Source organism: Helianthus annuus, chromosome 7 (genome assembly GCF_002127325.2).
Source record: "Helianthus annuus cultivar XRQ/B chromosome 7, HanXRQr2.0-SUNRISE, whole genome shotgun sequence".
In the NCBI taxonomy this organism is placed as follows: Eukaryota; Viridiplantae; Streptophyta; class Magnoliopsida; order Asterales; family Asteraceae; genus Helianthus; species Helianthus annuus.
This window is the reverse complement of record NC_035439.2, coordinates 125095215-125109296: the sequence shown is the minus strand read 5'-3', so window position 1 is coordinate 125109296 and position 14082 is coordinate 125095215. Positions and strand designations below refer to the sequence as shown.

Sequence of the window (14082 nt, the reverse complement as noted above, 5' to 3'; positions counted from 1 at the left end):
AAGTGGTTCGTCAATGATCCAAATTTACAGTTAAAAAATCATAATTAGAGGAATATCGACTATCTATTGATGAGGCGAGAGGATAGACGACGGTGGAGAGACTGCAAGGTGATACTGGGGGGAAACAGCAGTAGCTCAGCACCAATTGTTAGTAGCAGATATAGTCCTGATGAAAAGTTGATTGGGTGGGAGAGGGAAATTCGTCATAGGATCCGGTAGGGAAATTTGAAGGATGACAAGATTACTATCTTTAGGGATAAGGTAATCTCGGCGTCACCAACCCCACTGGTTGGGGACACAAACCAACTATGGGAGGCTATGGCAACTACTGTTACTCTAGTGGTGGAGGAGACTTTAGGGGTTACAACAGGAAAGATAAGTGGGCATAAGGAGGCATGGTGGAGGAGTGAGGGTGTGAAGACCAAGATAAGGTATAAGCAATAGAGTCTTAGGGATCTTGTGTGGTGCGTAAACGAGAATGAGAGAGTGAGGTTGAGGGGGGGATACAAAGAGGCAAGGAGGGAGGCGAAGAAGGCAGTAACAGGAGCAAAGAATATAGCCTATAAGAGGATGTATGAACGCTTGGAAACAAAGGAGGGGGAACATGATATATTCAAGATTGCTAAAGTTAGGGAGCGTAGAAGAAAAGATACAGAAGTAGTGAAGTTTATAAAGGGAGAAGATGGACGTGTTTTGGTTAAAGAACATGCCATTAAGTTGAGATAGCAAACCTACTTTCACAATCTTTTCAATGACCAAAGTGCTAACTTGTAAGAAAGCGGAAACACGGTTGCCCAAAGCCAACAGAGGAATAACTGCTATTGTCGGGGTATCACACAGGGAGAAGTGAGGGTGGCAGTTAGGAAGATGGGAAGGGCTAAGGCAGTTGGTCCAGACAACATACCGATAGAGGCGTGGAAGTCTTTGGGAAAGGAAGGAGTTCAATGGCTGACTGGTTTGTTCAACCTTATTTTTAAGGCTAAAATGCACTTTTCGTCCTTTATGTTTCAATGTTTCGACAGGCGCTGTCCTTTAACTTTAAAAAATACACTCTATGTCCTTTATCTTTGCAATCATTAACGGGCGGTGTCCTTTCAACTAAACCCAGTTAACTTTTTATGTTAAAACCCCTCTTTGTAAAACTCTATAACAACAGGGACCATATATGCAATACTTAAATTAAAAGGGTTGTTATACTCAACAGGGACCACAGCCAATTCGTTTATCAACTTCTTCACTCGAATACCTCTCTCCTTCACAGATTCATAAGTATCGTTAATATTATTGTTAATATTGTTGATGTTGTTAACAGATCTAGTAATTGCATCTTTTGCTTTGTCCAATTTCTCAACCGGCGGAAAATCATCAGAGAATTTCAACAAATGGAGGCTGAAATTGAGCAAAAGTCGTGTATCGCTTAACCGCAGATGAGATCAAATTACACAGATCTAATACCTCCAGACTGTAATCCATATAGAAATCGTGAAAATCATCCGCTTCAGGTTTCAGATTCGAGATCTTAAGCTCTGCTTCGGAATGAACGGTTGAGATAAACGAAACGCCTACCGATAGCCAGGATAAAGTGATATGTGATGAGTCTGGTGGTAGATCTAGGGTTTTGAGATGGAGAATGATTTTTTCGTCGAATAGTTGAGCGGCGAGTTGGTAGGGTTTGGGGATATGTGATTTTTTTTTTTTTTTTTTTTTTGTGGTTGATCGGAAAGGTGATGATAGGTTTGCTTTTTGTACAAGAAACATGGTTAAACGATCAGAACTTGAAGTAGTTGTTGTCGGTGACTGGGAAGTTTTGGTTGCCAGAAATTTGGGATAGGGTTTTGTATGGTTGTTTTGTTCAATAATTTGAGTTGAGAGAGAGGGTTTTTTTTAATCATAACAACCCTTTTAATTTGAGTATTACACATATGGTCCCTGTTGTTATAGAGTTTTACGAAGAGGGGTTTTAACATAAAAAGTTAACTGGGTTTAGCTGAAAGGACACCGTCCGTTAATGATTGCAAACATAAAGGACATAGAGTGTAATTTTTAAAGTTAAAGGACAGCGCTTGTCGAAACATTGAAACATAAAGGACGAAAAGTGCAATTTAGCCTATTTTTAAGTCTGGAAATATGTCATACTATGAAATTATGGGAGAGAGTAATCGAGACTGCAATTAGAAGAGAAACTCAGGTTACGGTAAATCAATGCCAGGACGGTCAACTGTAGAAGCGATATACATCCTAAGAATACTATTGGAAAAGTATCGGGAAAAAAGCGGGATGTGCATATGGTGTTCATTGACATTAAAAAGGCACATGACAGTGTAGCACATGAACTAATTTCGGATAGTTTGGAGGGTAGGGGGTTCCTAGGAAGTATATAGACATAATCAAGGATATGTATTTATGACTAAAACTAATGTTCGTACACCAGTAGGGGATAGCAGTTTTTTCCCTGTGGAGGTAGGACTCCACCAAGGATCTGCGTTGAGTCTGTTTCTTTTTACAGTAGTGTTGGATGAGTTGTCTAGAACTCTAGATCGATTCAGGAGACAGTACCATGGTGCATGCTTTTCGCAGATGATATTGTATTAGTGGCGGAGACGAAACAGTGCTTGAATGAGAGATTAGAGGAGTGGCGAGCAGCTTTGGAAGGCAAGGGTTTGAGGATTAGTAGCTCTAAGACTGAGTATCTTTACTGTGATTTTAGTGAAGCAGGTGACATAGACGATACTCAAATTACCATTGACGGTCAAATGGTTCTGCAGACAACTAAGTTCAAATATCTAGGATCGTTTGTACAAAGTGATGGGGAGATATATAGTGATGTAATTCATCGCATCCAAGTTGGATGGTGTAGGTGGAGAGTAGCTACTGGGGTATTGTGCGACAAGAGGTTTCCAACTAAATTAAAGGGGAAATTCTATAGGGTTGTAGTTAGACATGCTATGTTATATGGAACAGACTGGGCCATCAAGAAGAGACAGACGCGTAAGATGGAAGTGGCTGAGATATGTTAAGATGGATGAGTGGGTATACAATGTTGGATCGGATAAGAAATGAAGTTCTTAGGGAAAGACTAGAAGTGGCTAGTATATCAGATAAGATACAGGCGGGGATTGAGATGGTTTGGACATGTCAAGAGGAGACAGTTGACAATGCCAGTTAGAGTAGTGGAATCCTTGACTTTGGAGGGGAGAAGGAGTAGAGGTAGGCCCAAAATTACTTGGGATGAGCGCATTAGGCAGGATTTGGTAGAGTTCCTATTTGCATGTTATTATCTGTCTGCAGCTATGAGCGCATTATGACTTCTCTATATGTTTCTACCTTACTATTTTACCCATCCACAACCTTAGGTCTTTTATTTGGGGGTTTATCTGGAAGCGGTCTTCTTGTCTCTAGGGATAGAGGTAAGGTTAGCCTATATCCAACCATCCCCAGACCCTACTATCAACTTACTATTTGAGAGATTTACTGGGTATAGTTGTTCTTGTTTTCGTTTTACGTTTGGACATGGATCATAGCGAAAGGAGATTTGTAACTCAATCATTCAATATCCTAAACAATCACTAAAATTCAATTATAAATGTAGCGTTAATTTATTGATTAATAAATAAAATACTTTCAAAACCATGATGGCAATATCAAATCAAGTTATTATAAATGAATATTTGCATATCTATAAACCAATAAAATACTAAACAAATATACAACACCCAGCTTGTAAGCAGGTAAAAGAAGATATTGTGAAAGTTTAGCAATCACTATCCTTTAATTGCTTTGATGGCTTCAATAATATTGTGATGCCTTATTCTTTAGTTCTTTTCCTTTAGGCAAAGCAATCCATCCTTCACTTTCTTTAATTATTATTTATTATGGTTAATTTTTTAACTTAAAACTTTTCCTGTATCTACAAATAATCTCTCACACGAGTTCGAATAATATTACAGGCTTACAGCACTAACAAACTTTGTTTATTAAAATTGAAAGAAAAAAAATATCCTATCAATTAGGATTGTAAACGAAACGAACGTTCAGTGAACAGTTTGTGAACCGTTCGGCGGGAAATTTGTTTATGTTCGTTCATTTTTAGTTAATAAACGAACACGAACAAGTTATTCCGTTCGATTAACTAAATGAACGAACACAAACAAATGTCTCATTTTTTCGAATGCATTCATGAACGTTCGGTAATATGTTCGTTTACGTTAGTTCATCATCGTTCATTTACATTAGTTCGTGTTCATTTGTTTATGTTTATTAAAGTTTTTAATTTATCATTTAATGGTTGTACTTGACTACAGTATCAGATGTTTAAGGTTAATGGCGTTTTCTTTAATTTCAAGTTTAATCTTGGTTTATGTTCATTTGTGTTTGTGTTCGTGAGCAGTGTTCGCGAACAACTAAAAGTCCTTAACAAATGAACGAGACCATGTTCGTGTTTGTTCATTAAAGAATGCAGATGTTAGTGAATTGTTCACGAACACATGTCAAACAAAAGTTTATATCAACAATATTATCAATTGTAATTTTTAACCAAGAAAAAGTCTAGCAGTATATGTAAATTAGCGAAAAAACGTTATGAATTCTGAGATGCAGTAGAATTAAATTGCTATAAAAAAAACAGGTAAAAACTTTTGAGCATTTTATATAATAAATTTGATTCAACGTAACACTACTATTTGACAAAAAGCACGTGTGGTTAATCTAAAACTATAATTAACAATTTATGGCGTTTAGCCGGATATATAAGCCGACTAGAGAGCCAACGCTTAGCTGGAAGACAATGTGTCGTTGTCGTTGTATTTATTTATTTATTTTTGTATTTTTGTGTTTTTTAAAAGTTTTTATTTTATTTTGATTTTACGTCAAGCTATTGCACCTTTTCTATGGCTCCATCACACAAATTTGTTGGCGGCTAAATTTGTTTTGATTTATTTCGTTTGTGCCGAAAACCTTTTTACGCATTTTTAAAACGATGAATTTGTTACTTATGTCTCATCACCCACTCTTACTCTCATTTCTAGTCATAACTTTTTTTTTTTGTTAAGATTTCTACTCATAACTTTATCACTCTTCATAATATACTTTACTGTTGCATATGTTACGCTCACGTGAGCTAAGTCACGAGACATCCTTGTGACCAGGGTCGTTTCAACGTTTTTGAAGACCTAAACGAACTACAAAGTGAAGGCCCTTTTGCCAAATTATCTTTTTCAATATATTAAGTAACAATACCTTCAACATATTAGCCGTTAAAGTTAACATACCTTGAGTAATTAGCCCTAATGTTGCCCATAAATTCTCCTCTAATCTCGATGTCATGAATGATTATCCACAGAGCAGGTTCCGATTGGGAAGTGGGAACGATGATTGCGGCTCTATTTACGAATTTTAGGCATTGATAACTGATTCACTAAATTTGGATGCGCTCGCCGAATGGTCTATGCATCCATGGTTGCTGCAAGCCTGTAGGTTAATTCAAAACTGGGTCTTGAACGTGGGTTTTTTTTTTCCTAAATAATTTATATCTAGACAACTCCTTCAAGAAAACAACTAGTTTAGTTTTGCTTTTATTTTAACCTAATACATATACGATACATAAAACCTACTAAAAATAAGCCTTTGATTTTTAGTGGCCCTAGGCTAGTGCCTAGGGTGGAAAGTCTAACGGACCGCCCTGCCCGTAAAATAACTAACAGGGATTTTGGCCTAAGATCGTCACTAACATTCAATCTACCACCATATTCATCACTATAACAACCTCACTCTTGCAACGATTATCATTAAATTAGCAATATTTTGAAGCAAATGTGGCTGAGTGGAAAAATAAAATAAATAAGTAATTATGAAGATTTTGGGATGTATTTCTAAATAGGTGATAGTTTGGGGTGACTTTTGGGTAAATAACGGAAGAGATGTAAATCAAGAAATGAGGGACATCTCACCAACTTGGGAGATCAATTATCAACATCACAATTTTAAGAGATCTTAAATGTGAAAAATACTATTCACCTAGTTTCGGCCAATGTAGTACCATCAAATTTGTTACACATGGGGTATGCCTTTGAAAACAATAAATTGCACGGCTAAAACAAATCTAATATATTTTGTTTCTTTAATACTGTAGAAGAAATTTATATATTTTTTATTATTATTTAAGATTCTAGTATTAATAATTAATTATTAGTTGAAATTATAAGAAAACCATAATCATATAATTATGGGGTTACTATATTAACGCATTATAATTTTTATTTAATGTAATGGTTTAAGTGGCACATGATGTTCAAGTTCACCTAAGCGGATACATAAGAATACACGACTTTAATTCTTAGACCGACGAAAATAAAAGTCGAAGATTTCCTACTTGCCACATTTTCCTCTGATGTCTCAACTACCTCTAGTCAAGAATACAAGATGTTAATGCATAATTTGTTGTTATATACATGGGAAACAAAATAATTAATTGATCTAGATTGTGAATTAAAGCTCGGTATAAAAGCATTCTTCGCGTCATTCAATCAATGCAGTTCTGAGCAACCGACTGAGTGCTTGGACCGCCTTAATCATCGTTATCACCCACTGGCTCAAGGAAACGAGCAGATTATCATGACAACATTGCAATGCTTTGGTACTCTTATTCTCAACGGCTAACCCGAGTATAGAATGTATAACCGAGTGTGGAAAAGGAACAAAACTTGTAAATACCATGATGGAACATAATTAGGGACCGATATATATGTAGGTAGGGGATCCTGTACAAAGTCCATCTTTTGTAAGAAGTGTAAGAAATAATTTGGGAATGACAAGTGTCCCTCGTCTTAATTAATTCAAAAGGGTATATTAGTAATTGTACATTCTTGTCAATTAATTGATTTCCAATATAACTGAAAAAAAAAAAACTGGCGATGAGAATGTTTAGGGATTGATTCGAATTTTGTATTTTTTTTGCAAGATCCAATACGATTGTTATCTACGTATCATTCTTCATCAACTATAAATACAAGAAGTCTTATGAAATCGCTAAAGACAATACAGTTGTTTAACTTTTGCGCCCTTCTTCGATTCTGGTGTTTTAAAGGGTTATATACATACAGCTTCGATCTTGAATTGGTGTTTTAATGTTTTTTGGATTTCAGATAAAACACCATGACTTGAATCATAGTCATGGTGTTTTAAAATCTGGGAATGTTTCGTATTGATTGTCCAGATGTTAAAACACCATGGATGTAATCACAATACAATGTTTTTTGGATTCCAGATAAAACACCATGACTTGAATCATAGTCATGGTGTTTTAAAATCTGGGAATGTTTCGTATTGATTGTCCAGATGTTAAAACACCATGGATGTAATCACAATACAATATTTTCTGGATTCCAGATAAAACACCATGACTTGAATCATTGTCAATGTCTCCAGATTTTTAAAACACCACGCCATGAACAATGTCTCTAGATAAAACACCATGACTTGAATCATAGTCAATTTATCCAGTTGTTTTAAAACACCACGCCATGAATCTGATTATACAATGTCTCCATATAAAACACCATGACTTGAATCATAGATGTTTAAAACACCACACCATGAACAATGTCTTCAGATAAAACACCATGACTTGAATCATAGTCATGGTGTTTTAAAATCTGGGAATGTTTTGTATTGATAAAACACCACGCCATGAACAATGTCTCCAGATAAAACACCATGACTTGAATCATAGATGTTTAAAACACCACGCCATGAACAATGTCTCCAGATAAAACACCATGACTTGAATCATAGTCAATTTATCATGTTGTTTTAGAACACCACGCCATGAATCTGATTATAGATCTCTTTATGATAACGTATGAAGAATATGCAACCAAAGACCTCCCTACAATTAAGGTGAATCATTAATTCTGATATTTAAGGAAAAAAGAGTGAATGTGGGTGTTTTTGGTTGTGTAGGTTACGGTTACCATATTTCAAACATTGAAAAAGACACTATTGCCCTTCAATTTTACATAAGGTCCCTCTAATTAAAACACAATTTATATTTTTATATCCTATTGATCTCAACCATTAGATCAAATATCCAATGGTTTAAAACACTTCTTACCCTTCTCATATTTTAAACACTTTTTACCATATCCCTACCCTATATATATATATATATATATATATATATATATATATATATATATATATATATATATATATATATATATATATATATATATTTTCCATGATTAAAGTAGGTACTTAATTTCTAAATTTCTAATGCTTGCTAAATCAAAGTTTTCACTTATAAGCTGGAATATTATAAAATCAAAGAAAACATTACTCACCATCAAAGTCAACTGCTTTAAAAGATCTGATTGATTAAAAGTCAAATCGGTATGAAAATATTATTTTCAAGCAGCATTTGCACCATCATCATCGAAGATTCTAACAACTCCTGTCTCGTTGAAATCGTATCAAGTCCATATTTTCACGAATCCGAACATGAAACGTGGTAATTAGGGTGTTAACGGTTTGGTTTCGACATAAAGTAGGAGCGAACCGTGAACTGCAGTTTCAAGAAACGGCAAACCAAATTGGCTGGTTTGCTGGCAGCGGTTATAGCGGTTTGGCCTTTTCAACTATTTTAAAAAACTATTAATTTATATTAACACTTTGAAATGATAAAAATGGCTCGTGAATATAATACATATAGATACTGCAATTCCCAAAAAGTAATAAATTTGGTTAAACGGTTAATTCAGTTACAAGGATGGTTCGACGTTTCAAACAACTGGGTATACCGTCTAACTCGCTTCCGTTTGAGCTGACCGGTTTCTGTGATTTATAAGCACCATTGGTACTAAAAAGATGTGTCGCATAAAATTTAGTGATCTTGTAAAAGGCCGGTGTTTTAAACAAATGCCCAAGCCCAACTAGGCAACTAGAAGACTATATGAAAATAGTGTCATAAGGTTTAGTTACTTCGTAGTTGGGCCTATAAAACGCTAAGCCAACAAATCTTTTAAAAAATATATCAAAGCACCAGGCCCATACAAGCCCATTAACATGTTAAAAGGCCAAATCGAGTAATCGACCCAGTATAAGAATCTCAAATTAGGCCATCTTACCTGATTAATGATTATCTTACATGGCCCATACATTATCATGCAAGTAAACTTTTGTTCGACTATGTCGTTATTAGGTCAGTGACGTTCCTACGTTTTCAGAGGCCCTAATCGAACTACGAAGTGGTGACCCTTTTGCAAAATTATCATTTTCAACATATTTAGTAACATACACTAAATCTTTTGTAAAGCAGACCAAACATTCATTCAATCCAAAATGAGTATATAAATCCCAACACGAATGATGGATATGATCGATATGATATCACCAGATTTAAGAAATACCGTGTTCTAAGGTTTATGATGTTTTGTGCCTAAGTTTCTCCCATTGTTAGCAGTGGCGGAGCTTGAACGGAAAACTCGGCGGGGGCTGGACTCTTAAAATCCAAATTGGCGGGGGGCGAGCTCTTAAAAATCCAATATTTTACACTACAAAATATTTTTTTTCGGAAATTTTCGCTAAAATTTAACACTTCGAGCAAAAAAACCGGCGGGGGCCAAAATGTTCCGCCTGTGATTGTTAGACTTTGGTTCAAGAATTCTCAATCAATGTTTTTTTTTTCAATCCTTTGAGGACATCATGTTGACGGTTTTGTAAAAGGACTCACTAGCCACGTGCGAGGACGGTTTCTAAGGAAGGCTCATATTTATATACCGGGCCTCCATCCTCATACTAAGGCAAGTTCCTACTCAATTTCTTCTTATTTCACAACTTTGAGCATTTCAAAAACACAACTTCGAAAATTATGTACACAATTTGCTTCGTTGCTAAGCTCTCACATTGTAGAACACAAACCAAGTAAATAACAACTATACCAATCTCAGTTATATAAGTATAGGATTAGGATCAAATACAGATGGTAAAATAAATAAGAATGGTAATTATAGTCCATTAATCTTAGATTTGAAGGGTTGGGATTGTGTTTTTTGTCTACTTTCCATTGTGTTTTACGTTATGTCCATTGTGTAATACGCAACTAGGTTTTCGATTTAGGTCGTTCGGACGGTTCGATTGCGTATGTTGTCATTCCAGTTCAAGTGGAGACCTGGCCTTCGTCGACTCCTAGAGAAATGGCAGATTCCTAGTGGAAACTTGGAGATTGATCCAGGCTGAAAAGTAGTGTCTTGATTTTAGTTTTGTTGCTCTTTGTGAGCTGGGTTGTTTAGATGGTTGTTTTGTTTGGGCTGTTTTTGTTTTTGGCCGTTTTTTTTCTTGCCTTGGTATGCCAAGGTTTTGTGTGTAACAGTTCAGTTGCACAATTGTGCTTATTGATTTATAAAATTCACCGGGGTAACCCTTTACCCAAAAAAAAAACTAGGTTTTCGATTTTTTTAAGTATTACAATATGGTACATATATTAAACATAAAAAGACGCTCGATTTTATAGTATAGTTTTTTAGAAACAAATGACGTATATGAAAGTTACGAAAGCTTAAAATAGGGGAAAATAGCATGTGACTTGCATGTGCATATTGTTTTTTCTCTTGTGGACAAAATTACCTTTCTCACTTGATTTATCCTTTAATATTTGTTACTCTATAGTGTCTTTTTACACTTCTTATTTTTAAACCTCTTTGTACTATAACTCAACCCTATAAGTATATGCGTCAAAGTTAACAAAAACTCATTTTCACTATTTTCCCCGTATGACATAAATAGTTACAACTTGGACTTTCTTTCACGATGAGGTGGGGTGAAGAAGGAAGGAGGCCAATGAGTTGCATTTCATATATGGGTTGAAGTTTTTGAAGTGATAAAGATAGTCAATAGGTAAGGATCATTCACAATCTTGGAAAGAAATATAATTATATTTATAAATAGAAATCAATCTATTAACTATATTAAGACAAAACAATCTTATGTCACATGGCATAAATTTAAGTTTATTATTATTATTATCATGTGGTAATCTTTTACTCCACCTCTTTTTGGTTTAAAGGGGAAAACTATTTTGTTTTAATTCTTTTCTTCATCTTAATGACCTTCCTTATTTACTTACCTTATTTACCGTGTCTTTAGATTAGTATACTATTTAAAAGATATCTGCGAAATACGATATTAATGGAAATACTTATAATTGGAGTTGAATATACTTATTAATTATTCCCTTATGAAAAGATTTGATTTGTTGATATTCTACTCTATAGTTTAGTAAACAAGCACATTATTTTCGGATCACGATTTGACATATAGACTTTTATTGATTATTGCAGTGATTGTTGCTTTAGTATCATCGTAAGATGGCTTCTAAGGTGACAAAGAAAATTTAATCACATATACATATTTTTTTAATATGTCAATTATCATAAATAAATGAGTAAACTGCCATTTTGGTCCCTGTGGTTTGAGCACTTTTGTCATTTTAGTCAAAATCTCAAACTTTTTACATCTGGGTCCCTGTGGTTTGCATTTTGTTGCCATTTTAGTCCAAAAGCAAAGTCAGCTCAGATTTAAAAAAAAGCCTGATTTTTTGTCCTTTTCTAAAGGGCATTTTGGTCATTTTGCCCACTTGCCAACCTACCCACTCCACTCCCACCCCCACCCTCACCCCACCCCCTCTCCTTTTCTTCTTTCCCCCTTTTCAACGAACTCACCTGTTCATCATCATCTTTATCCATTTCTCACTCCCATCCCACTTTTCAATCAACACCATCCGCATCAACACCATCCGTAAACTCTCCGACGACCACCACTCTCTACTACCAGGGCTGCCGGATCACATAGCCCAACTTTGTCTCTCTCTCATCTCTCCCTCCGCACTGTACTCCGTTTGCCGGTCATGGCGCCGCCTCATCTACATCGTCACCTTCCCACCTTTCCGGTCACTTTACACACTCTCTCTCTACCCACCACCGCCGCCGTTGATGGCGGTCAAGCGGTCAAACTTTTCTCCACTCTCCGTCCCACGATGGTGGTTGTTGCTAGCGGAATTGGTTCTCACTACACATAGATGGTGGCTCGCTCCGTTGAGCAATGGGTGGTCCGAAAAAGTGAATCTTTTGATGAAAAGATTCAATCTTTAACACATTTGAAGATAGAAAATGAATCTTTTGATGAAAAGATTCAATCTTTGAACCATTTGAAGCTAAAAAATGAATCTTTTCATCAAAACCCAGATGGGTATTGTGAAAAGATTCAATCTTTAGATGGAAAAACAGATGGGTTTTGTGAAAAGATTCAGTCTTTGAACCATTCAAAGCTAAAAAGTAAATCTTTAGATGAAACCCCATATGGGAATTGTGAAAAGATTCAATCTTTGAACAATTTGAAGCAAAAAAGTGAATCTTTAGATGAAAACCCATATGGGAAATGGGAAAAAATGCAATCTTTGAAGCAGTCAAAGCTATGTAGAGAAGCCATTGATGCAGTAGGATGGAAAGGGAAGCTCTGAATGGTAAATGTGAAAGGTGACTATAGAAACAACCGCATCAACACCATCCAATAATTTTAAATGACCAAAATACCCCTGAGCATAAGGACAAAATAGAAGGTTTTAATTTGGGGATTCTGGTCAAATATCACTTTTGGACTAAAATGGCAACAAAATGCAAACCACAGGGACCCAGATGTAAAAAGTTTGAGATTTGGACTAAAATGGCAAAACTGGCCAAAACACAGGGACCAAAATGGCAGATTACTCTAAATAAATATTATAATTGTCACATAAGCAAATAACATTAGTACATTACATGATGGTAGAAGATTGGAGGCTACAAATTTCAACCGATGTTCTACAGATCCTATAAATTTTGATAAACCCGACTCTTGAAAAAGGTGATCTCGACCGCCATGCTCCTGTAACTCGAGTGAAAATCTTTTTTATATTATTTTACAAACGTTGCTCCTAAGTCCAAAACAGACTAAACTCTATATTGTAAAAAAGTCATATAAATGAATGAAAAACTAATTAAAGTACCTGATCAGAATATTGGCAGTTCCGGATGATTTTTGTTTTAGCAACAAAATGGAGTTTTGGTGGAATGATCAATGTAGTTTTACTGATAATGGAACCAAAACAGTGATCATCGTGGGTATTGAGGTGCGACGACGGACATAAGTTGTTCCTTGATCGAAATTGAGTGGTTCCTGTCATTGTAGGAAAGGGTCTAGCCATCATTTGAAGCATACTAGACATCTGCTCCTCCCGGGGTCACACTTAAATTGTATTATTGGTTGCTTTATGTAACAACTCTTATTAAAATTAATAATTAGAATGATAATTAGTCAATAAGGAAACCCTAATTGAGACACCCAAGTAATTCTGCACTAACCCTAAAATTTTCGGAACAATCAGAATCAGGATCAGGGCCCCTAAAACTCAGGGGGGGGGGGGGGGTAAACCCTAGTTGATAATTATCTTAAAATCGCGTTGTACAGATTGAAATTCAAATTTTTGGTGATTCATGCAAGCTAGTCCCGAAACCAACTAGCCTAGGTATATAGACTGCACCCTTTACGGACCGTAAAGGGAAAAGCCATACGGTCCGTAAGGGAGTCCCAAATTTCACTATAAATAGCAGACATTGGCAGTAGCCTTTAGAAGTTGAAACGACGTTAATACGCTCTGTGTACGTCGAGATAGATCAGTTATACTACAATTAAACACACACTGCACTCGAATCGCTGCCGCAAAACAGGGTAAATTACTCGATCGCTATTACGATTCATTTTCCGAGATCAATATATCCAAAGAATGTTTAAGTGCCGCCCACATTGGGTTATACTTTGTCGTTCGTCGTTAAATCGATGAATGTTTAAGTATTGCACTTTGTCGTTCATTGTGAGAATTTGATTTCGTGAGTTATCGTGACTGCTGTATTGATCACTAACCCAGTTTTGTGTGCATTATTATTGAAATTAGGTTGACCAGGCTAAATCATATTCTATCCGTATTAAATCTGCAATGTGAGTCATTCTCTTTTTATCAACTGTTTTACAATACTCCAAATTATTTTCAGAATTATA

At 35.6% G+C, this 14082-nt stretch overlaps 1 protein-coding gene across 1 annotated transcript; it reads left to right on the top strand.

Moving 5' to 3' along the window:
- The first annotated feature begins 570 nt into the window (after positions 1-570).
- LOC110866860 lies at positions 571-3017 on the top strand. Its single transcript, XM_022116007.1, has 4 exons — positions 571-696; positions 841-955; positions 1313-1410; positions 2529-3017. The coding sequence occupies exons 1-4, from the start codon at positions 571-573 to the stop codon at positions 3015-3017; spliced, it is 828 nt and encodes a 275-aa protein (XP_021971699.1).
- Positions 3018-14082: the final 11065 nt, after the last annotated feature.